Genomic DNA, 25,538 nt, shown 5'->3' with positions numbered 1-25,538 from the left:
CACTTGACTATGGTATGTAAGTAGTTTCGTTAGGGCTCTCTGGGCCCAAACCTCAGGGGTCTTGAGACTCGGGTGAATACTGGGGATGACAGCATCTGTAGTGCTTGCTCCTCAGTTCCTGATGCCTTGGAGGTGACGCTTGCTGGTTTTCCTTTCCTCCTGTCTTAACAAAACCTGACTGCCTTTTCTTTCTAGGGGAAGTTGCCTACACGGATCACAGTTCCCCTCTCTGTGATCAGTCAGCCAATGAAGGGCAAGAGTGTGGTCACAGCCCCCATCATCAAAGGCAACCTTGGAGCCAAGTAAGTACTGTGTCATGGTGAAGGAACCAGTTTGGGGGTGGAGGTGGTAGGCAGGGCTTACCAGTCCTTGTCACCAAATGGCAAAGTGGCTGGTGTTTCTGGAGTCCTCCCTTGACACCTCTCCTTTGCTGTGCTCATCAACAGTGTTTTTTGAGCACCTAGTATTGTTTTAGGTGCAGTGATTAAAACAGATGAAAATCCATGCTGTTCTCCAAGCATACATTGTAAAGGAGAGAGAGAAATAATAAAGCAGCGTGTACATACTGGAGAGAAAAGGGAGTGGGAAGTGCTAGGATGGGGCTCAGGTAGGTGTGAGGAAAGCCTCCCTTTGACAGTTGAGCTCTGAACCCAAACAGTTCAGGGAAGGAAGGCTACCTGTGGTCTTGATTTAAACAGGGATAAAGGGCACAATGAAATCAGTCTGGCCGTCTCAGGGCGGCTTGTGAGACGTAGCTATTAGTGGGAGAGTTTCTTGCAGAAGTACACACCTCTCTGGGGCCCTGGCCATTATTCCTGCTGGTCAGGCCCAGGAGCCAGGGGCCGTTTTATCCAGAAGCCACCTTTTATCCAGAGCACTGGCGGCTTCTGGGATTACCATCTTCTCCTGCCATGGGAAGTGGAGAAGCTGGAAGAAAGGTGGTCTCAGGAGTTGGTTTCCATTTCAGTGTGAAATGCTGGGATTTTCACTGGCACAGACCTCCCTGTTGTCCTTCAGTGCATGGCTTAAATCTGGACTGGAGAATACCTGCCGGTATCCTTATACCTCACTCCTGCTTTCCCTCCACAGCCTCAGTGGGTTGGGCCGCAACATCATCCTCACAACTATGCCAGCGGGCACTAAGCTCATTGCTGGCAATAAGCCTGTTAGTTTTCTCACTGCTCAGCAGTTGCAGCAGCTTCAGCAGCAAGGTCAGGCCACACAGGTAAGGCCCAGGGAAAATTCTTGGCCATGTCGGGCTCCTCTCTGACTCCACTGCTGTTTTTAACTGGTGAACCCACTTGCAATTCACTGACCTGACCTTCTCTCTTTGCAAACAGGTGCGCATCCAGACTGTCCCTGCATCCCATCTCCAGCAGGGAACAGCTTCTGGCTCCTCCAAAGCAGTCTCCACTGTTGTTGTGACTACAGCTCCATCTCCTAAACAGGCACCTGAGCAACAGTGATTATGAGAGAGTCTGGCTTCCATGCAAGACCATGCCTGGTCTGTCCTGGCTGAGAAGAAGGGAGCAGGGAGGTTGCATCATTCTTTTAAGCTTGCCTGTTGAAGGCAGCCAGGCGGGGGATGATGGCAACAGTGGCCTGGGTTCTGCTGCCACGTACCATAGTGGAGCACCCTGAGGAAGGTTCACTCCAGGGTTCCAAGGTCTGCTCTCTACCAATCCAGGGGAATGTTCTGTTGGAATTGCCGGAGGTACCAGTTATGTCATACATGCCAGAGTTCTGAGAGTAAGACCCCCAGGGAAGGCTTACCAGTCGCAGAGTGCACAGACAACGAATAAGCCGGTTCTCCATGAGGATTGTGCTTTCTGGCTTTTGGTCTTCTCCATGACTGGTGGTCTGGATAGGAGTTTTGTGTCCGGAAAACTTTATGTAGTTTATTTTTTTAAAGAACCTGTCGAACATCTTTATCAAATAGAAACTTGGGCTTTAGCTGCCCCCTCCACTAAACTGATGACTTATTCTTTTGACTAGAATGAGAGAATGGCAAGAATCTTAGTAAGTTGTTGGCCGACTTGGTAACTGCATCGTAATCGAGAGGCTGTAAGGTGGGAAGACACAGTAGGCAGCAAGGTAGAGTGGGTCCCCTGAAATGGGATTTGCTTGGCGCTGCCTGTTAAAGATGGGAGGGAGTTGGGATCTTGGTTGTGGCCCCTCCCAGCTTCACCTGCCCACTTTGTCCTTCTTGGCAAACCTGTTCACATGGAAGTCCAGAGCCAGTGGACAGAGAGGAGGGGAATGACTGCAGAGGTGCTGCTTTTGCGGCGCAAACTTTTTTGCAGTTCAGAGAGTATACATTCTGCTCTGCTCCAGAGCAAGAGTTGCAAACCAGGCTCTTGGGGCTGGCCATTTGTTTTTGTAAATAAAGTTTTATTGGAACACAGCCCAGACCCATTTGTGTTTGTATTATCTGTGTGGCTGCTTTCAGATTCGAAGGCAGAATTGAGTAGTTGACATAGAGACTGGCTGGCCCTGAAGCCTAAACTATTTTCTATATGGCCTTTTAAGAAAAAGGTTTTTGACCCTTTTTCCAGAGTCAAGATGATGGAGGACAGTGGGGTTGCAAGGGATGGGCATCTGCCTGCCTGGCAGTACCAGCCCCAAAAGCAGTCAGTCTAGATTTGCAGGTCATTTTATCCTGGCTACTTCACACTTCTCAGCCACTGTCAGCTACAGGCAGACCTTGGGACGATATTTTAAAATGTAATAAGTAATTCAAGCACTGGTTGTCAACAATATATACTTCTCTTGTTTTGGGGCAGCAGTGGGTGGTAAAGGCTTTCTGAGGTGATAGGGCTTCCCTGTCTCTCTTGAAAGTACCCAAATTATTAAAAATGTATCTTTAATTTTTGGAGTGTATTGAAGCTCTTTTGTGGGTTCTGGGTGAAGAAGTAGAGCTAGAGCCGGAGGATGTGGGATGGAAGCAGCCTAACTTAGATGTTGGGTGGTTAGGCGGGTTGTGGAGAAGTAGAGGGTCTGGGAGGCTTGCTGGCTCCACAGCTGTTTCACAGGCATTTCGTTTAATTCTTAGAGCAATTCTGTAAAATCAGTGTCATCATTCCCCTTTTAACCATGGGAAGACATGAGTCCGAGTTGAAGTTAGAGGCAGTCTTGTGATTCTAAGTCAAGTCCCTTTTTGTTGCCTTCCTCTGGGCAGGATGCTTGTGTTGTATCCTGGTGAGCCTAGGGGCAATCCAGTCTTAGGAGGTGGGAAGCCTGCATTGCAGAGAGCAGAGGCACATGGGCCTCCCAGGTTGAGCTTGTGATGGGCAAGTAGACTGGCAGTGGGAAGATGTAGGGTGCAGTGTAGGGAAATGGGTCTTTCCACCGGAGTAAAGGTGAGTGTGTCTACATTTGATAATTCTTTGATATTTGTGTGTCTTCCTTATTTTGAAGAGTCACATTTCACTTAGAAAGCCGTGTGACAGTTTTTAAATGGAAAAAAAAAAAGGTACAAATTCCAGAGATCCTCTCTTAGGTATTTATTGCCAGCTACAAAGAAACCCCTTCTGAATTTACTTAACAAGGAATTTCATAAAAGTAGCTCTGGCATTCAGTCCCAGCCCTGCGCACATTCCTGTGTGCTCAGGCCACCTGACTCTGTCATCTTTGCGAGTGCAGATGTGTGCATTCCGGAGAGCAGGGAGTGAGTTTAAAGTTCGGGTTGCTTCAGGATGCCAGTGGGAGCTGACTCCTCAGGAAGTGCAACTTTGGCACTATCCAGTCTGTGGATGGAATAGCAATAGCATAGAATGGAAACTCCCTACTGGAGCTGTTTACAGTGACAGCCCCAGGATATGTGCCGCACCTACTTCCTTCATATGCTGGCTTCAGGTTTCTGAAAGATGAATGGCACAACTATGGTAAGTGTTTTGTTTTTGTTTTTGAGATGGAGTCTCACTCTGTGGCTGAGGCTGGAGTGCAGTGGTGAGATCTCAGCTCACTGCAACCTCCACCTTTTGGGCTCAAGCGATTCTCCTGCCTCAGCCTCCCGAATAGTTGGGATCACAGGCATGTGCCATCATGCCCTGCTTATTTTTGTATTTTTGGTAGAGATGGGGTTTCACCACGTTGGCCAGGCTGTTTTCCAACTCCTCACCTTAGGTGATCTGCCTACTTCAGCCTCTCAAAGTGCTGGGATTACAGGCGTGAGCCACTGCACTTGGCCATGGAGAGTGTTTTGTAGGGAACAATTCCAAAAGGACTCTTGGCTGCAGCCATTGAGCCTCTGGTTGACAGAGATTGGTAAAATTATTCAGAAAACACATCAAAGACGGGATGTGGAGAATAGTATTGTAATCAGTTTATACTTTAATACAACATCTAACAATGTTTATGATAGGGTTAATCACTTCCCTGAAGGCATCATAAGCCTTGCTGTGTGGAGGGCGTATAAATACATTTTAATCTTTTATATCTGTTTTTCACACCTCAGCCCCTCACTCTGGAGAAGATAACTACATTTCCTTAAAATACTGTACACGTAGAAAAACCTCAAATGTGGATCTTTTCTTTGAAAGTAAAACTGAATAGGTCCTGCCCACCTCCAGTCCCTAAGGAAATAACACATTTTATATTGATTGCCAATAACAGGTCCGAATGTTTGTGTTTCTCCATCGGCCAACCAAGAGTGGGGCGGTCCTGACAGTGGACCCAGGAGTTCTCTGATAACTAAATTAGTGTTTTTACTAGCTCATTTTAAATCCCTGAGCGGTGACTTCTACTCTGAAAGGCTGGCTAACTGGGAGGTTACCTTCACTTAATTAAGTACAGCATTTCTTCCAAAGTGCATGCAGTGCTTCATGTAAATTCTCTCTTGGATTTGCGTGACATAGCAGGATGGAACGGTGAGAGAGACGCTGAGCTTTGGAGTCATACTGAAGACTGGCTTTGCCATGTGGCATCTGTGTGGCCTTAGGCCAGCCAGCTTTTCTGAAGGATCTTAGCTCTTACACATTACAAGTGGTTGTGAGAACCAAATGAGATAGGACACGTGTCAGAATCTGAAAAATCCTATGTACATGGAAAGTATTATTTGGTCTCTAAGGCCCTTCAACTTGGTCCTAACCCACTTTTTTTTTTTTAATTTTAAAATCTTTTTTATTTTTGAGACGGAGTTTTGCTCTTGTTGCTCAGGCTGGAGTGCAGTGGCGCGATCTCAGCTCACCACAACCTCTGCCTCCTGGTTTCAAGCGATTCTCCTGCCTCAGCCTCGAGTAGCTGGGATTACAGGCATGCACCACCACGTCTGGCTAGTTTTTGGTATTTTTAGTAGAGACAGGGTTTGACCATGTTGGTCAGGCTGGTCTTGAACTCCTGACCTCGTGCTCCACCTGCCTTGGCCTCCCAAAGTGCTGAGATTACAGGAGTGAGCCACCATGCCCGGCCGGTCCTAACCCACTTTTAACAGTTTGTAGAACTTAATCTTTTTAAGTTCTCTGTGTTCTTATTATACTCTATTTCTGTTGTTTTTGAGATGAAGTCTCGCTCTGTCGCCAGGCTGGAATGCAAGGGCACAGTCTCAGCCCACTGCAATCTCTGCCTCCCAGGTTCAAGTGATTCCTCTGCTTCAGCTTCCCAAGTAGCTAGGACTGACTGCAGGTGTGCCAGCACCATGCCTGGCTAATTTTTTTTGTATTTTAGTAGAGACGGGTTTCACCATGTTGGCCAGGATGGTCTTGATTTCCTGACCTCGTGATCCACCTGCCTTGGCCTCCCAAAGTGCTGGGACTACAGGCGTGAGCCGCTGCACCTGACCTATGCTTTCATTTTTTAATGTGCTACACTCTGCGTGGGATGTGCCTTTTCTACAGGGCAAACTTCGTCCGCGTTCCCTCCTCTCCTTTTTCTCATCATGGTTTGTACTTGCCTCTCGTTTATTGATTTATTTACTTACTTACATAAAGGACTTGGTGGATGCACTTGCCTCTCATGGCACCCATCACAGCGGATGTAACTTACTAGCATGTCTCTCCTGTTCGACTGAACTCCTTACTGGACACTAACCTCAGGAGTCCTTACAGCCATGTCAGTGCTGTTGCAAAGTGGATGTTTAATAAATATTTGTTGAAGGAAGTTTTTAAAAAAGAAAAAAGAACAGATCCAGAAACAAGATTAGGGTATCAAGACTTCACATTACTAATTCAGAATTCATGTCCTTTGATTTCAGCTATATTAAAATTGAAGGCCTTCCATACCCGACATTTTTCTACCTCATTACACAGCTTTTCTATCAGATCTTGTATTAGGGTGACTTTGAGGAATCAGAACATCAGGGCTCCAGCTCTCAGTGGAGCTGGTAACTAGCTTCCTGATTAAAAAAATCACCTTTGGAGGGAGGGCAGGAGTTAAAACATAAATCACCTTTGGCCTAATTTTGTCACTTACAAACAGTGAAGTGTTGCAGTACTCTGGTATGATTTTTTTTTTCCTGAGTTTTGCTCTTGTTGCCCAGGCTGGAGTGCAATGGCATGATCTCGGCTCACTGCAGCCTCTGCCTCCCAGGTTCAAGTGATTCTCCTGCCTTAGCCTCCTGAGTAGCTGGGACGACAGGCATGCGCCACCACGCCTAGCTAATTTTGTCTTTTTAGTGGAGACAGGGTTTCACCATGTTGGTCAGGCTGTCTTGAACTCCCGACCTCAGGTGACCCACCAGCCTCCGCCTCCTAAAGTGCTGGGATTACAGGCATGAGTCACCATGCCCGGCTCAATTATGATATGTTTAATAAGTAATATTTTTAAAATACCAAAGCCTGTGAATTATTTTACTTACAAAAAATATGTAAGTTAGACCTGCAACTCTAAAGGCACTGTCATTTGTTTACACATTCTAACATATTTCTGATAAGAAAGTACCTGCTTTCTTAAGACAAAAAGGGGTAAGTACCAAAAGCAGCAAGTTCTGCTGGGCTCATATCCTGGATTCATCCATAGGGCCACTTCGGTTGTAAAGCTTTTAGCATCTCTTGATTTCTCTTTACACTGAGACACAAAGGCCTGCTGCTCAGAGGCATTACTTCATTTTTCTTTACGAAGGGTACTGTACCAACATAGACTTTAAATTATGTTTAAAAATCCTAACTGCAAGATATATAGGATGCTGTAGGCCTGATTTCCTGTTTTAGAACCTCCAGCCTTGTGTTGAATGAGGAGTGCAAATACATAGACTCTTAAAATCAGACCACAGCAGGCGTTCAGGGGATAAACTCCATTCACTCCAGCTGTTCAGTGGGATGTCTACGCCCTCCACATGCCGGCTCATTCCTCATCTGAGCCACTCAGGAGGGCGGTCTGGTAAGTGTGATCTGAATTCAGCTTCTGAATTCCAATGATTTCTCCTCCTCCGTGCCTCTTCATCCGAGTCAAAATGCTTTAACAGAGAAACAATAAGAGCCAATTAGCCAGAGATTCCCTTAATCCAGTACGCAAGGATGTGAAGGCATCTACTGGTTCTTAAAGTATTTTCTTTATATTTCTATCAAATACTGTGATTTTGTCTATGAACCAGACTTCTTAGAAAATACTCATCAGTAGATAAAGGGACTGATGGTGGGAAAGCACTGAATGTCAATGGAGGCGAAGGTCTGCCTCTCTTGGTTTGCTGTTTCCGTGGCTGGGCAGCAGAACTAAAAGAAAATGACTTGAGCTCCCTTCTCTTTGGTCTGTGTGGGACTCTTTCTGGATGAAATACTGGCAAAAACTGCAATTATTTTTGCACCAACCTAATAATCTGCTTGGGATCTAGAGAAATGACCTAGAAGAAAAGGTAGGGGCAGCTGAACAGCAAACAGAGCTGGTAATAACATTTGCTAAAAGTCACCCTTGTACTGAGAGGCTCTGCCGTTTATTAGTGGGGTGACCTTGGTCAAGTTACTCAGCTTTTTGAAGCCTTGTCTTCATCTGTAAAAAATAATGGGGCATACTTCATAAAGCAGTGAAGATTAAATGGGATAATAGAGTGTAGCTGCTTTCCACTGGCCCTGGGGCACAGCAAGTACATAGGAGTCCATAGCTGTTACGCTCTGTATACCTCTAAAGAGCACTTTAGTGAGGGGTAGAGGGCAGTTTGTCTTAACATTCTGCTCTGGTTTATTTTTTGATTGTCACATCATCTTTGGGAAGCAGACAGGGCAGGTCCCGAAATAAGATGATGGGCCCAGAATGAACCTGTTACAGCAGGGTCTCCCATCCAGTACTGATTCCCAAGTCAGTTTTCCCCTTCACGCCATAGGCTTAAAATCTGAGACCTGCATTTGAAACCTGGGTCCCTCAGGTTACTGTGACAGGTCATTTAACTTTGAAAAGCCTCATTCCCCTTGTTTGCAAATAAGGGTAATGATACCTTCCCTGCATGAGAATACCTTGCACAGGATTTGGGATGTAGTTGGCACTCATCAGACCGTGCTAGTTAATCACATCAATCCTGCTTAGGGTTAGGAGGAAAAGCTTCACTGAAGTCAGACATACCAGTAAACAAGAGAATAGCTGATGGCCACGATGCTGAGGGCAGCCAGGTAGTGCCAGCAGAAGCACATGGTGATGAACATGAGGTTGGCCTCATCCTTCTGGTCCCATTCGGGTGTTCCAAAAGGTGGGAACAGCACAAACCCAATCTGGGGGATTACACAGAGAAGTTGGTCTTATGATTGGCTGTCCTGAGAAGCAACCGAGCCGTCCTCCTGTGGCCACCAAAGTGGTCCATATGTTCCCATTGCCTCATAGCTCCCATGGTTTGTTAGCATAGAAAGGCCTTTTCACATAGGAAAATGGCTCTAACTTAATTTTGGTTTTAGTATAGGCTTACTTAAAAACAACAAGGCCAGGTGCAGTGGCTCATGCCTATAATCCCAGCACTTTGGGAGGTCAAGGTGGGTGAATCACTTTAGGTCAGGAGTTTGAGACCAGCCTGGCCAATGTGGCACAACCCCATCTCTACTGAAAATAAAACTTAGCCAGGCGTCGTGGCAGGCGCCTGTAACCCCAGCTACTCAGGAGGCTGAGGCACGAGAATCGCTTGAACCTGGGAGATGGAGGTTGCAGTGAGCTGAGATTGTGCCACTGCACTCTAGACTGGGTGGCAGAGTGAGACTGTCTCAAAACACAACAAAAAAAAGGAACTTCAGGGCCCACATTTCCAGTGTACAGTTTAGCAAGCAGAGCCTGTGAAAGGCATCAGCCCATCCTCTGGGGAGGACAGCTGAACCTCACTGCGCATGCTCTAGATTTTGGAATGCTAATGCATCCACTGGATATTAATTGGATAAAACTAGAGGTCGAAGGGTGGGCATGGGGGAAAAGGGTCATCTAAACTTGTTTGCATGGCACATCAGTTTTGCATTTTTCAGACCCCATATTTTCGTCAGGGAGTTCTCCTGAATGTGCTCGGTGGGACTCCTCCATCCAGACCAGCAAGGGGCCTGTGGAAAATCACCTGCCAGAACCAGGTTCCTTGAAGAATGACGAGACTGGTTCGGAAAAGTTCCAGCACAATGTGGTCCCGGAAGATCACCTCTAGGGAGATGCTGACACACCCTCCAAACAGAGCATACAGCAGGAGTGAGTGGATGTGTTGGTCCAGCGGAGGCCGGTTATGGACGTGGTAGTAGAAGAGGAAACCTGCCACAAACCAGATGGCAGCCGTCAGGGCTACGCTTGGCTTTCCCCATTACCGAAGTTTCTTCCTACACCTGTCTCAGCTAGGTTCGTCAGCATTTAGGAAGTTAATTTACATAATGTTATCGGCAGTAAACAGATTTGAGTAAGTGTATTCCTTGAGTATTTTAGGAGTATAAAGCAGCAAGGGATGTGTCTTTTAAAATCTCTACGGAGCCCATGGTGGGGTCAGTACAGGGTGGGCTGGCTGAAGCATGTTGCTGATTTGTAACAGACTGTGTGTGTGTGTACTTCAAATTCAGTTTGGCCCTCAACATTTTTCAACTCTTGCTGAGGTACAGAAATGCGGTCGTTAGATGACAAAATGCATTTTCATACCCCAGTCAGTGTGAGTCACATTGGGAGCACTCCCCTCGCAGCAGGGTGGGTCTCCTGAGACTTGTGATGGAGGCAAGATGGTACCTCCCTGGGTGAGGGGTGGCGTGCGGTTTTGCTTAACCAAAGAGATGTGTCCTGAGTGGTGGCATTAAACCAGATGGGGCAGTGTGTGTCCATGCATGTGTATGCACACACATACATCCACACTGAGGAATATGCACATGCGGGAGCAGGGACTGCTGGGGGCAGTGGGAAGGCAAGGAGGACTCTTCAGGGTTAACCGGGGGCTTTGGGAACTGCCTGCAAGCCTCAAAGCTTTCATGGGCTGCTTTAGGGAATATGTCATCTGGCCCATCCAGAGCATAGCACTAAGTCCTATGCAGGTTTTGGAAGTCCAGAGATGTGGATTTTCTGGAAACGATTATATTGGTAACATTTCTGGTCTTTTGTGCTCTGATCCTTCATAAATATGACTTGTCAGGCTCTCCTTCCTCTTTTCCATCTGTTCCACAAAGTTACCTTCCATGAATACTGCCACCGCCAAAACCAGTCTGTCCACCCCCAAGGGAACGTGGCTGACCAGATAGGTGAGCATGTCAACAATTCCTGAGACTGCAAAGAATAGGTACATGGTGCTGTGCTGCCAATTCATTAACTTTATCCAGTGGGTCTCATGGTAGAGGTGCAGGTGGGGCCCGTCCGGAACAAACTGCTCTGCCAGGAACCCTGCGGGGAAATGAGAGTGGATGTTTTAGAGGGAAGAATAGCTCCAAGACACATAGGAGTGAGAAACAACCCAAAGCCTTGAACAAAGCAGAGGGGATGAAGGTGGCTGCCTCAGGTGCAGCTACTTCAGTATAAAATAGGGTGTGTGCTGAGTAATCTGTGTAGACATCTTGCCATCATTGTTCCTTCAGGGGTTTGGGGTTGAGGGAAGAAGAATCAGTGAACACAACCACACACAGATCCCCAGGAAAGGTTTGCCCAGGAGCGGAGACGAGCAAGGCGCCATCACTTAAGTTGGAGTGTGGCTGATACAATAATCTCTGGGCAGCGCTGCCAAGTGAGCAGTGAAAGAAATCTCAGAGAAATAATTAGGTTGAAAACAGAATCTGAGCAGAAACACACTGGTAATGAAGATACCTGTACATGCCAAAGGGGAGAAGCGGCTTCCAGTTGTGTGTCTTCCCAGGCACGGAGCCAGCTCTGCAAGCCCTGTGCTTCCTGCCAGCTCTGTTTTAAAACGCTGGGTGAACAAGGCAGAGGCCCCATGATGTGGGCCCGAAAACTGATGAAGCTGCACCACAGGACAGCTCTTAGTTCTTATCCCTTCTGCTTGTATCACCTAATTTGAAAGGCTGAAGATTTGTCTTTATGCCTGCTACCCAAAATGTTCTTGGGGAAGCCTAGAAGAAATCCTCCATGACAACATTCAGGACTCTGTTCCTTAGACATTTGTTTCTCAAACCAGACCCTTTTTGAAGGGTCAGGGAGTTGTGGAAATGACTCAGGAAAAGTCTCAGTGACACTAGAACAGAAGCCCAACGACAGCGGAGACTGTGTGGTTCCCTTGTGCATTTCCCACGCCTGGCATGTGGTACAGGTGCCAGAGAGCTGTTGAATGAGTGCCATTTTCACCCAGTCAAGGGGCCAAATATATTGTAATAGCCCTAGCTTTATTTAGGCAAGGTTGATGCTGTCCTGATCATTTAAGCCATAGGTCCCTGTCACTTCTCACGGGAGGCCTCTGATGCCTGAATGATTGGTGCGTGGGGAAATTCAGCAGGTTGAGGCCAGCAAAACTCTGCAAAGCGTCGCTTCCTCTAAGAGAAGACCCGACGTTGCTTCACTCTCTCCAAGAAACCACAGGCCACTGATGACAAGTGGCAGTTGTCAGTTACAGAATTAGACCCTCATTCCCCATGTGGGCTGGTTCTGAGGGAGAACACTTGTTACTGTCATCACTGCTTGTTCCTGGAGAGCCCCAGTGGAGCCAAGTGGATGAAAAGGAACAGTGGGAGTGGGTGAGTCTTGCTGGAATGGGGCAGAGTGAAGGAAAATCCCTCTCCAACAGCCCTCTGCTGCTTTTCCTCTCCACTGGCTAACTTATTAATCTTCTACATAAACTCCCTCTCTATAAGCGCTTGAGACTTGAGGATAAGCCACTGACTTGGGTGTTAACTACTGTAAGGCTCTGGAGGGAGAGACAATTGAGGAAAAAAGGTGATTTTTCTGCTTTATCACAACTCATGTACATGAGCCTAATCTATTTTTTTTCTTTTTTAATTTGTGTCATATCTTTTTCATACAGTGGGTGTTTTGCTCCTGCAACTTTCTATACCTGTGTCCTTGTTGATTTGATAGTTTTTCACAGTGACCCATGGTGTGAGACCTGTCAACTGTTAGTATTATAAAGCTCTACACACAATGGATGTTATGATAAAATAGTCTAGTGACCATCTGGAAATTCTTGCCCTGTTACCTCCACCAGTGGAAACATCCATTTCACAGGGCTCAGAAAATGAATTAAAGGTTCTGGGTATGATGAGGACATTCTCTGGACCAAGTGACCCCTGCTCTTACCAATGATGGAAAACAAAGTCCTGACTGCGGCTTCGATGATCTCGACACGCTGATAATGGTAAAGCAGTGGGCTGTTCTTCCGCTTGTGATTGAAGTACTTCAGAGGGTGCTTCACTGACCACCACAGCCCAATGATCAGGAAGAAACTCCCTGGGAGTGCATGGCCCTTGAAATTTGCCATCAGGACACCTAAAAAATGAAGGGAAGGCTGTTAGGTGGCTAATGAAGAAGGCATATCAATGTATATTTTGGCAGGAAGTACCATACGTGCCTGAGATTGCAAACCATAAGCCACGTTAAGAAGGATCAACGCATTCTCATAAAACAAGCCTTTATGTTTTTGTCACTGAAGTCTCACCTGAAAAGTGAGTTACGTGACAAACTGGGCTCCACTGTCTAATGCTTTAAACGTGGGTAAAATAAAAGGATGAGGGTAGGAAAAGAGGAGGATAGGTAAATATTTATTGATCTCAGGTAGAGAAACCTTTCAAAGCATAAACATAAAGGGAGGGAACTAGAAAAGAAAAATATTCAGTTCTATAAGCGTCTTGTAATATCAAGAACATCAGAAGGTAAACAACAAATCAGAAACATGCTTATAACAGCTGTATGGTAAATGGCTATTACATTAGAGTCTTTACAAATTAATAAGAAAAAGACCATAGGATAATGGGCAGAAGCCATGAACAGATGATTCACAAAATAACACAAACGGATTATAAATCTCCCAGAAATTAGAGATGTACAAACGAAAGCACAACTTCGCCTTTCACCGAATTGGAAAATAATTTTAAAAAGTTCTGGGCCGGGTGCGGTGGCTCATGCCTGTAATCCCAGCATTTTGAGAAGCCAAGGCCGGCGGATCACCCGAGGTTGGGAGTTTGAGACCAGCCTGACCAACATGGAGAAACCCTATCTCTACTAAAAACACAAAATTAGCCAGGTGTGGTGGCGCAGGCCTGTAATCCTGGCTACTTGGGAGGCTGAGGTAGGAGAATCGCTTGAGCCCGGGAGGTGGAGGTTGCAGTGAGCCAAGATCACACCATTGCACTCCAGCCTGGACAACAAGAGTGAAACTCCGTCTCAAAAAAAAAAAAGTTTTGGTGTGTCGGTCTAGTACAAATAAGCATGGTCAATATGATTCACATTTTGTAAAAATCAGCATAACAATACAAGCATTACTTTATTCCAAAATAATTTCAGCTATGATTTGCTTTTATCCCATTTACAGTAGCAGGAGAGTGTAGCTAGGATTTATTCAGAAGTAGATTGATTATTTTTCCCACTGGCTGGGGTGGTTACCTAAAGAACATGTGGTGTGGGAGAAAAATACCAGTTGTTGGAGATTGCTATGGTTTGAATGTGTCCCCTCCAAAATCCAGGTGTTGCTAAGGTGATAGCATTAAGAGAAGGGGACTTTCTTTTTTTTGAGACAGAGTTTCACTCTGTTGCCTAGGCTGGCATGCAGTGGCATGATCTCGACTCACTGCAACCTCCACCTCCTGGGTTCAAGCAGTTCTCCTGCCTCAGCTTCCCGAGTAGCTAGGATTACAGGCTCCTGCTACCACATCTGGCTAATTTTTGTATTTTTAATAGAGATGGGGTTTCACCCTGTTGGCCAGGTTAGTCTAGAACTCCTGACCTCAGGTGATCCACCCGCTTCGGCCTCCGAAAGTGCAGGGATTACAGGTGTGAGCCACGTGCCCGGCTGAGAAGAGGACTTTGAATAAGGGACAAGGCCATGAGGGCTCCTCCCTCCTGAACTAGGAGTAGGTGCGCTCATACAGGGGCTGGCTTTTTGTCCTCCTGCATGTGGGGATACAGCCCTCAGCAGACACCAAATGCTGGTGCCTTGATCTTGGACTACCCAGCTTTCAGAACAGTGAGAAATACATTTTTATTCTTTATAAATTACCCAGTCTGTGGCATTCTGTGATATCAGCACAACATGGACTAAGACAGAAACTGGTACCAGAGAATTTTGTAACATCTGTTAAAACAAATATAAAGATGTGGGTGTGGCTTTGGAATTGGATAATGAATAGAAGCTGGAACAGCTTTGAAGTGAATGCTGAAAAAAGCCTGTATTGCCATGAATGGAGCATTAAGGATGATTCTGATGAGGTCTCAGAAGAAGAATAGAGCTGTAGGGAAAGCCTCGTTCTTCTTAGAGATTGCCTAAGTGGTCATGAACAGAATGTTAATAGAGATATGGATGGTAAGGGAAATTCTGATGAGGTCTCAGACAGAAATAAAGAACAAGGTATTGGAAACTGGAAGAAAGGTTATCCTTGTTATGAAGTGGCAAAGAACTTAGGTGAATTATGTCCATGTTCTAGGACTTCATGGAGGGCAGAACTTAAGAATAATGATGACCCAGGATATTTGGCAGAAGAGATCTCAAAGCAGCCAAATGTTTAGGATGCTGTGTGACCTCTCTTAACTGCTTACAGAAAAACGCTAGAGTTTTTTTAATAACACACTCTCATGCTACTGTATATGGGATAAAAGCAAATCACACAGGTGCAGTGGCTCATGCCTGTAATCCCAGCACCTTGGGAGGCGAGGCAGGCAGATCATCTGAGGTCAGGAGTTTATTGGACTCCAGCCTGGGTGACAAGAGCGAGCGTCTGTCTCAAAAAGAAAAGAAAAATATGAGAAAAGAGAAATGATTTGAAGGCGGAATTTATAATCAAAAGGAAAGCCAAACGTCAATATTTGAAAAAGTCTCAGCCTAGCTATGTAAAAGATAAAAACGTGTGTTTAGGAGACAGAACCACGGGTATGGCCACCTGACTGATAAAGAGATTAGTATGTGTAGAAGGAAGCCAGGTGCTAGTCATCAAGAAAATGGGAAAATGGTCCCAAAGGGATTTCAGAGATCTTTGGGGCTGCCTTGCTTGTTATAGGCCCAGAGGGTTAGGGCCTTGGGGCAGAACAGTTTCAGGGGAAGGGCTCAGGTGCCTGTGGGGTCTCAGAGATCACTGCCCAGGGCCACCTCGGGTCTCTGCTCCCCACATTCCAGCAGAGCATTCCTCAGTCACCCTCGCTGTGGCTCAAGCAGGACCAGGTGCAGTGCGCAAGTTATAAACCTTGGTGGCATCTATGTCGTGCCAACTCTGTAGGTACACAGACTGTATGAGCTATAGGAGCATGGCTGCCTCCACCTAGATGGAAAGGATGTCTTGGATCCCAGGGCCCAAGCAGAGATTTGTCACTGGGGTGGAGCCACTGCAGAGAGCCCCCAATAGGCCAGTACTTAGGGAAGCCTTGGAGGTGGTATCACCTGGAGTGTTGGGGGCCCAACCCCCACCCCAGTGTGTCAGATAATATTATTCTCAAGCCTAAGATCTAATGTTGAGTTTTGGACTTATTTGAGACCTGTTGTTATTCCTTTCTTTCTTGTTTCTCCCTTTTGGACTAGAAGCATCTGTCCTGTGCCTGACATGTCATTGTATTTGAAAGTACGGACTCATTTGAATTCACAGGCTCATAGCTGGAGAGAAATTTGCCTCAGGATGAAATTTACCTCACAGTGAATGAGTCTCCCTTAGACATGATTTAGATGAGACTTTGAACTTAGACTTTAAAGTTCATGTTGGAATGATTTAAGGCTTTTGAGGGCAATTCTGATGGAATGAATGTATTTTGTATGTGAGAAGTATGTGAATTTTGGGGGGCTAAGAGTGGAATGCTATGGTTTGAAGGGATCCTCCCCAAAATTCAGGTGTTGCCAATGTGATAGTATTAAATGTGGGGCCTTCAAGAGATGATTAAGACATAAAGGTTCCTCCTTTGTGGATGGGATTAAGCACCCATATAAAGGGCTGAATGGAGGGAGCTGGTTCCCTTTTTTGCCCTTTCTGCCGTATGAGGCTACAGCCTTCACCAGACACCACATGCCAGTGTCTTGATCTTGGACCTCCAAATCTTCAGAACTGTGAGAAATAAATTTGTTCTTTACAAATTACCTAGTTTGTAGTATTCCGTATAGCAGCACCAGCAGAGTAACACAGTGATCTAGAAAAGACTACCCCGGAACGTAAAGCATCCCTGGTCTGCATAGTATATTCCAACCCTGGGTACAGGCCCGAATCTAGCACCAGTTACATTGTCAGGGCTGTTTCACATCTTACACATTGACAGATGGGGGTCCCAGCCATCATCAAGAACTTTCCCAAGCTTTAAAAAAAATGCTTACAGTTTTCAAAAAATCAAATAGTATTAAAGGCTTATAGTGAAAAGCAACAGCCTCATGTTCTATCCCTCCTCATCCCCAGCAAAGCCACTTTCACCTCTTTCATGTTTCCTCCGGTATTGACCCCGACATTCCAGTTATTGGGTTGATGCAAAAGTAATGGCAAAGACCACAACTACTTCTGCACCGACCTAATACTTTGCTCATGCGGCCATTTGTTAATTCATCATTGTCAGGCATCATCTACCAACTTCCTGGAGCTCTCTCACAGCCACTCCCTCCTCCCCATCCTGTATTTTCATAGCAGTTGCACTGTACTCGTTTGTTGAAATCATTAGTTTCATTATCATGGCTCTGTAAATCCGAAGTCCTTCCCTGGGCCAATAAGGCCATATATGATCCTGGGCCATCTCTTTGCTTTCTCCCAGCACTCATCCCCTGCCGCACTGGATCCCTTCCATTCCCTTAAACAGCTGAGAACGATCCAGGCCTGCTTCAGGACCTTGCACTGTCTGTGCCTTCTAGAACAGCGTTCCCGCGAGAAGCCAACAGTTGTCTCCACTTTACTCAGGTCTCTCGTCAAATGCCACTTTATTCACTGACTTCTGCATGTAAAATACAGGCCTGCCCCACTTTTCACTCTTTGTAGACTTGTAACTTTTCTGTAAAGCACAAATCACAATCCAATATTGCAGGGCCAGACATATAGGGAGTGCTCAGTAAATACCTGTGGAATGAATGAATGTGGATCCAAGTAGTGTATTGTGGGTTATGTTTTCTCTAACACTTTTTTTTTTTGAGACAGAGTCTTGCTCTGTCGCCCAGGCTGGAGTGCAGTGGCGTGATCTCGGCTCACTGCAATCTCCACCTCCCAGGTTCAAGTGATTCTCCTCAGCCTCCTGAGCAGCTGGGATTACAGGTGGGCACCACTACGCCTGGCTAATTTTTGTATATTTAGTAGAGACAGGGTTTCACCATGTTGATCAGGCTGGTCTCAAACTCTTGACCTCATGTGATCCTTCCGCCTCCCAAAGTGCTGGGATTACAGATGTGAGCCATCGTGCCTAACACTTGCGTTTTATTCTGGGGTTAATAATTGCCTTTTTTTTAACTTATCTTCCCAAATATCGATCACTATGTTTTTCCACAAAAGAGCTAAAAGATCTGTCAAATGTTGACCAAATTAAATTCTAGACATTTTAACCTCAGATAGCTTATTTCTGTTTTATTCTTAGAGAACTTTTTTTGAGAATCTTCTCTTCAAAATTGAACTGGTTGTGTGTCCTGGAGCATTGTGCGCCGTCTTACAAATTCCCTTTGCCTTTTTCTTGTTTCCCCCGACCCCCTCTTTTGCTACAGCTTCCAAAGAGCCTTTTCCTTGTTTTGGATCCTGTTTCTTGGATGCCATTTATTTTTCTTTCTCGGCTTACTTCCTTTAATATAAGTCTAGCATTCCCCAAAATATGCATAGAAGGGAGATTCCTTGAGAATTTGCATGGTTGACAATCTCTGCCTTTTTATTGGGATGGATTATTTAGTCCATTTGTATCAATGTTATTATGGGTGTGGTTATATTTACAATTGTCGTTTTGCTATTTTCTGTCTCTCATGCATTTTTTGTTCCTCTGTGCCTCATTTCCTGCTGTAATTTATGTCTAACAAGTAATTTTAGTATATGATTTTAATTACTTTTTTCATATTTTAAGCTATTTGTTTTTCCTACTTTATGCTCTAGTCTAGGGATTACAGTATGCATCTTTGAGTTACTATGGTCTATTTTAACACTAATTTAATTCTGATAAAATATAGTGACTTTATTCCACTATATAATAGCTCTATTTCCTACCCCCTCCTTCATGTATATATATATGATATATATATATATAGTAAATAAGCCATTAATATGGATATATATGAATGGACTAAATAAGCCATTCCAATAAAAAGGCAGAGATGTGTGTGTGTGTGTACACATATATGTACATATCACATTTATGTCTGGACTTGTTATAAAGTTTTCAAGTTTAATATTTAAGAATATACGAAGTCTAGGTTACAAACCAACAGTGTGGCAATTATTTCTTTAAGCAATTTTACATTTTTTAAAGAATTAATATATACATTCTTTGATATTTAATCACATATTTACCATGAAGTGCTCTTCATTTCTTTCTGTCCATCTTAATAACTCTAAAATCTCATTTTCTTTCAACATAAAGTATGTCCTTTAATATATTTTCAGCTTTATTGAGGTATAATTGACAAATAAAAATTGAATATACTCAGAGTATATAACATGATGATTTGATATATGTATACATTGTGAAATGATTGCTGTGATCAAGCTAATAAACATATTATCACCTTACCTGGTTACCTTTTCCTTTCCTTTGTAATGAGAATCCTTAAGATTTACTCTCTTAGCAAATTTCAAGTATATAGTTTATTATTACTATTGTTATTATTTTTAGAGACAGGGTCTCACTCTGTCACCCAGGGTGGAGTGCAGTGGTATCATCACAGCTCACCGCAGCCCTGAACTCACTGGACTCAAGTGATCCTCCCGCCTCAGCCTCCTAAGTGGTTAGGACTACAGCTGTGTGCCACCACGCCTGGCTAATTAAAAAAGTTTTTTTTTTGTAGAGACAGGGTCTCGCTATGTTGCCCAGACTGGTCTTGAACTCTTGGGCTCAGGCAGTTCTCTCGCCTCAACTCCCTAAAGTGCTATGATACAGACATAAGCCACTGTGCCTGGCCAGTATATTATTATTAATGATAGTCACCCTCTTGTACATTAGGTCTCCAAAATTTACTCATAACTGCAAGTTTGTACCTTTTGACCAGCATCTCCCCATTTCCCCCACTGCCCCAGGCCCTGGTAACAAGCATTCTATTCTGTTTATATCAGTTGATTTTAGATTCCACATATAAGTGGGATCACACAGTGTTTGTCTTTCTGTGTGTGGTTTATTTCACTTAGCATAATGTCTTCCAGGTTCATCCATGTTGTTGCAAATAGCAGGATGTCCTTCTTTTTTAAGGCTGAGTAATATCCCATTCTATGTATACACCACATTTTCTTTTTGTCCATCAATCAATGAATATTTAGATTGTTTCTGTATCTTGGCTATTGTGAATTAAGCTGCAATGAACATGGGAAGGCAGATATCTTTTCAAGATAGTGAGTTTATTTCCTTTGGATATATACACAGAAATGAAATTGCTGGTCATAAGGTAGTTCTATTTTTAAAGAAACCTCCACACTATTTTTCCTAATAGATGTACCAATGCACATTCCCACCAACAGTATGTAAAGCTTCCCTTTTTCCACATCCACACCAATCTTGTTTTGCTTTTTGTTTTGACTTTTGACAACAGCCATGCCAACAGGTGTAAGGTCGTATCTCATTGTGACTTTAATTTGCATTTCCCTGATGATTAGTGATGTTGAACATCTTTTTATAAACCAGTTGGCCATTTGTATGTCTTCTTTAGAGAAATGTTTATTCAGGTCCTTTGCCCACTTTTTTTTTTCTCAAAGCAGAAATTTTATTGCCCACATTCTTAGACTACAATGCTATAACAACAGAAATATTTTCTTTTACAAAAATCTCAATCACCTTAAAGATTTTTAAAGTCACCAAATAACTTTTGGTCAAAGAAGAAATCAAAACAGCAAATAAATAAAAGCAAACATCAATCGGCATTGTATACAGTAGAACATATGAAACAGATTATAGTAAAAAATTCTTAAAACACAAAGAATCCAGGATATGGAAAGCTGGTATGACAGCAACAATAGCCAGATAAACTACAAAATCATAACTCTTCCTAAACTCATTAGAGATCTGAGATCATAGGGCAATCAAAAAGCCTAAAATGGGCCAGGCACAGTGGCTCATGCCTGTAATCCTAGCACTTCGGGAGAACGAGGCAGGTGGATCACCTAAGGTCAGACAAGGGGGTAAAAAGCAGTAAGTAGAAGCAAAATCTAAGTGTGCTTAGACGTTGTCTTTAATACACAAAGAGTTCAAAGCAGTTATTATGAATATGTTCAGAGAATCAAAGAAAACTATTCAAGGAATTAAAAGAAAATATGATTTAAATTGACTCAACAAATAGGGAATCTAAATAGAGAAATACAAACTATAAAAATTAAATGGAAATTCTGGAGTTGAAAGGTATTATTACCAAAATTAAGAATTCACTAGATGGGTTCAATAGCAGATATTGAGACAGTGGAAGAAAGTCAGTCAACATGAAAATAGACCAAGAGAAATGATCCAATTTGAAAAACAGAGATAAAAAAATGAAGACAAACGAACAGAGCTTCAGACACACATGGGATGATGTTCAATGTCCCCACATACATGTAATGAGAGCCCCGAAAGGGGAGACAGAAAAAAAATAAAGAAGTAATGGCTGAAAGCTTCCCAGGTTTCATGAAAAATAATTGAATTGCATATTAAAAAAAAAGCTCAACCAACACTGAATTTTAAAAAACGCAAAGAACCACACAGGAAGGACAAAGCCAGAGGCACCATCCTTCCTATGTTCAAATTATATTTTAAGGCTGTAGTAATCAAAATAGTACAGTACTGACATAAAAACACACATAGAGCAATGGAACAGAATTGAAAGCACAGAAATAAACCCACTCATATAAGGTTAACTGATCTACCAAGGTGTCAAGAACAAGAATGAGGAAAGAATAGTATCTTCAACAAATGGTATTGGAAAAACTGGATATCCACATGCAAAAAATAAAAATAAAAAAGAAATTGGATCTTTATCTTCCACCATAAACAAAAATCAACTAAAAGTGGATTAAAGATTTAAATGTAAGACCTAAAATGGTAAAACTCCTAGAAGAAAACATACAGGGAAAGGTACATGACATTGGTCTTAGCATTGATTTCTTTTTTGAAGTGACAACAAAAGCAAAAAAAATAAAGGAGTATGACTGAATCAAACTAAAAAGCTCTGCATAGCAAAGAAAACCATCGACAGAGTAAAGAGACCCACAGATGGGACAAAATATTTGCAAACCATATATGTGATAAGGAGTTAATATCCAAAATATACAAGGAACGCTTACTACTCCATAGTAAAAAACAAATAATCCTATTAAAATGTGGGCAACAGGCTGGAGTGCAGTGGCACAATCTCAGCTCACTGCAACCTCTGCCTCCTGAGTTCAAGTGATTCTCCTGCCTCAGCCTCCTGAGTAGCTGGACTACAGGCAGGCGCCACCACATCAGGCTAATTTTTTGTATTTTTAGTAGAGACGGGGTTTTGCCATGTCGGCCAGGCTGGTCTTGAACTGTATTAGTCTGCTCTTGCACTGCTATAAAGAAATACCAGAGACTGGGTAATTTACAAATAAAAGAGGTTTAATTAGCTCGCGGTTCTACAGGCTGTGTAGGTAGCACGGCTAGGGAGGCCTCAGGAAACTTACAATCACGGTGGAAGGAGAAGGGGAAGCAGGCATTCCTTACATGACCCGAGCAGGAGGAAGAAGGGGAGGTGCTACATACTTAAATAACCAGATCTCATGAGAACTGATGATCATGAGAACAGCAAGGGGGAAATCCACCCCAGTGATCCAGTCACCTCCCACCAGGCCTTTCCAACAATATTAGGGATTACAATTTGACATGAGATGTGGGCAGTGTCACGAATCTAAACCGTATCAGTCTGGGTCACACTTGACTGTATCTTTCTGTGTCTTATAATTTTTGGTTGAAAATCAAACATTTTAGATGATTATGCTGTAACAAGTCTGGCTTCTGTTTGATTTTTCCAAGGGTGTTTTTCCCCCTTTTCAGCAACTTGCTTAGACTATGAAATCTGTCTTTCACATCAGGTGAAGATACCAATATCTCTGCTCAGTTTTATTATTTTTGTTTTTTACTTATTATCTTGCTTTCCTAGAGGTCACTCGTTTGCCTGCATAGCCAGTTATTTATAGTAGTCAGCCAATTATTTGGGAAGAGGTTTGCTTAAGTAAATACTTCAAGTCCATTACACTTCCAGTTACTGTTAGTCAATCTGTGTGGGGGCTGGGGAAGGCCGGTTTTCAAGTCTCCCTTGTCTTCCACTTTTTGCTGAGGTCTCTCAGGTCTTCTCCATATATACATAGTTTTTTCTGTCAGCCAGGGATGTGTGAGGGGCTCATCTCAACACCTCTGTGATTCTCATTTCCAGAATCTCCCTGTTAAATTCCTGATTGGCCTGCTGCTTGACCCAAGTGGGGCTGCAACCACAAGACAGCAAAGCTGTGGATTTTCCCTGCTCATTTCCAAGTGTTTATTCCCATGGTAAGCCAGCAAAGGCAAGGATTTTCAACCCCCCAGCCACTGCTCTGAATTGAATCTGTTGTGTGGCAGCAAAGCTACTAGTTTTCATGGCTGGCCCCATCTTACTTAAAAGTCATCCGCTGAGCTAGGTAATGACAGGAGCAGCCACAGGCAAAAAAAGCCACAATCTCTTACTTGCCTGAAGATCTAGTATTTTTTCAAGAACAAATGCTGCTCAATTTCTTGCCTGTATTTTGTCAATTTCCATTTGCCTAAAATGGATGGTTTCAATAAATAATTTTGTCTAGTTTTATATTTTTTGGTTTTTTGTTTGTTGCTTTTTTTTTTTAACAGAAGTGAACTGCCTACCTCTTTGTACTGACATAACTGGAAGGCCTTCTCCTCATTATTATTATTTTTTGATATGGAATTTTGCTCTTGTTGCCCAGGCTGGAGTGCAATGCGCAATCTTGGCTCACTGCAACCTGTGCCTCCTGGATTCAGGCAATTCTCCTGCCTCAGCCTCCCAAGTAGCTGGGATTACAGGCATGTGCCACCACGCCTGGCTAACTTTTTTGTATTTTTAGAAGAGACAGGGTTTCACCATGTTGGTCAGGCTGGTCTGAAACTCCTGACCCTCAAGTGATCCACCCGCCTCGGCCTCCCAAAATGCTGGGATTATGGGCGTGAGCCACCACACCTGGCCCTCCTCTTTTTTTTTTTGAGACAGAGTTTCGCTCTTGTTACCCAGGCTGAAGTGCAATGGCGCGATCTCGGCTCACCGCAACCTCCGCCTCCTGGGTTCAGGCAATTCTCCTGCCTCAGCCTCCTGAGTAGCTGGGATTACAGGCACGCGCCACCGTGCCCAGCTAATTTTTTTTTGTATTTTTAATAGAGACGGGGTTTCACCATGTTGACCAGGATGGTCTCGATCTCTTGACCTCGTGATCCACCCGCCTCGGCCTCCCAAAGTGCTGGGATTACAGGCGTGAGCCACCGCGCCCGGCCCCTGGCCCTCCTCTTTTTTAAACCCTACTTTGAACATAAAAAATTTCCATTTTTGTTTAATGTTTAACACAGGTCCCTTTCAGTATCAAACTTGTTATACTTCATTTTCCTAGGCAAAGGTACAGAAAAACCAGCTTTGCAATTGTATGTCAAAACTACACACTGACTAACCAACTTCCCTCCTCCCTGCCCTTCCTCATTTTTCTCAAAAGCAATACCTGAAATAAAGGCAGACTCCTGTTTGCCTCTAGGTACTTGATACTGGCATGTCAAGACACACCCTTCCCTTTTACCTCATCTAAAATTCACACCAGCAGACAGCAGGGCCTGCAGCATGTCTGTAGAAATTTCTTTAAACTTATGTATGATTCATAGAAGGCTGAGTACTTTGATTTGATGAGGATGGGCTATATTTCTTCCATTAGCAAATTAATGGATTAGTTCATTAGATTAACTACATTAAGGGGCCGGGCACAGTGGCTCATGCCTATAATCCCAGCACTTCGGGAGGCTGAAGTTGGCAGATTACGAGGTCAGTAGTTGGAGACCAGCCTGACCAACATGGTGAAACCCCATCTCTACTAAAAATACAAAAATTAGCTGGGCGTGGTGGCAGGTGCCTGTAATCCCAGCTACTCAGGAAGCTGAGGCAGAAGAATTGCTTGAACTTGGGAGGCAGAGGCTGCAGTGAGCAGAGATTGCACCATTGTACTCCAGTCTGGGCAACAGAGAAGACTCCGTCTCAAAACAGAACAAAAACAAACAAAAAAAACCCAAAACATATTAGCTACATTATGGAACACGTGGAGGAGATGGAGGATGGATCAATTTTAGTTAGAGGAGGAACAAGGTAATAATTAAGTAGAACAATAAAAATTTGGACTTCTAAATAATTTGGATAACCCATTATCCAAATATAGGTTAAGCCCTTGGTGTGACTTAGCATTAAACAATTTTAAATAAAATAAATGTTAAATTAAAAAACACTTAAGGAATGTGTTTCCTAATATACTCAACTGATGTGGGCATTATACAATAAAACCTTTCAATCTAAGGACAAGCATACAAACAGAAAAACAAATATCAGATAGGGCTTTTAGGCCAGGTGCAGTGGCTCACACCTGTGATCCCAGCACTTTGGAAGGCTGAGGCGGGAGGCTTGCTTGAGCCCAGGAGTTCAAGACCAGCCTGGGCAACATAGTGCGACCCCAGGCTCTACTAAAAATAAAAAATTTGCTGAGCATGTAGGGACACGGCTGTAGCCCCAGCTACTTGGGAGGCTGAGGTGGGAAGATTGCTTGAGCCTGTGAGATTGAAGCTGCAGTGAGCTTTGATGGTGCTGCTGTACTCCAGCTTGGGTGACAGAGTGAGCCCCTGTCTCCAAAGGAAAAAAATAAGTGTAAGGCCAGTTGCCTCACCGGGAGCTCGGACACACCCCC

At 43.9% G+C, this 25,538-nt stretch overlaps 2 protein-coding genes across 10 annotated transcripts in view; one reads left to right on the top strand and one right to left on the bottom strand.

The window, feature by feature from the left end:
* NFRKB (nuclear factor related to kappaB binding protein) overlaps positions 1-2,867 on the top strand; it is a 35,077-nt gene extending 32,210 nt beyond the window's left edge. For all 9 annotated transcript variants that reach the window (XM_012477006.2, XM_012477004.2, XM_012477001.2 and 6 more), the window contains 3 exons: positions 196-302; positions 1,090-1,225; positions 1,341-2,867. In XM_012477006.2, the coding sequence (XP_012332429.2) occupies positions 196-302; positions 1,090-1,225; positions 1,341-1,466 (369 nt within the window). In that variant the 3' untranslated portion in view covers positions 1,467-2,867. The remainder of the gene's footprint in view (positions 1-195; positions 303-1,089; positions 1,226-1,340) is intronic.
* Positions 2,868-4,300: 1,433 nt separating this feature from the next.
* The window catches only part of TMEM45B (transmembrane protein 45B), a 45,712-nt gene continuing 24,474 nt past the window's right edge, over positions 4,301-25,538 (bottom strand). The window contains exons 2-6 of the mRNA XM_012477012.2: positions 12,595-12,783; positions 10,531-10,737; positions 9,452-9,636; positions 8,488-8,633; positions 4,301-7,390 (exon numbers count right to left, since the gene is read on the bottom strand). Coding sequence (XP_012332435.1) covers positions 7,279-7,390; positions 8,488-8,633; positions 9,452-9,636; positions 10,531-10,737; positions 12,595-12,775 — 831 coding nt within the window. The 5' untranslated portion in view covers positions 12,776-12,783 and the 3' untranslated portion in view covers positions 4,301-7,278. The remainder of the gene's footprint in view (positions 7,391-8,487; positions 8,634-9,451; positions 9,637-10,530; positions 10,738-12,594; positions 12,784-25,538) is intronic.

Source organism: Aotus nancymaae, unplaced genomic scaffold (assembly GCF_030222135.1).
Source record: "Aotus nancymaae isolate 86718 unplaced genomic scaffold, 86718_ANA_hifiasm-v0.15.2.pri h1tg000012l, whole genome shotgun sequence".
Classification (NCBI taxonomy): Eukaryota; Metazoa; Chordata; class Mammalia; order Primates; family Aotidae; genus Aotus; species Aotus nancymaae.
This window is presented reverse-complemented; position numbering and strand designations above follow the sequence as displayed.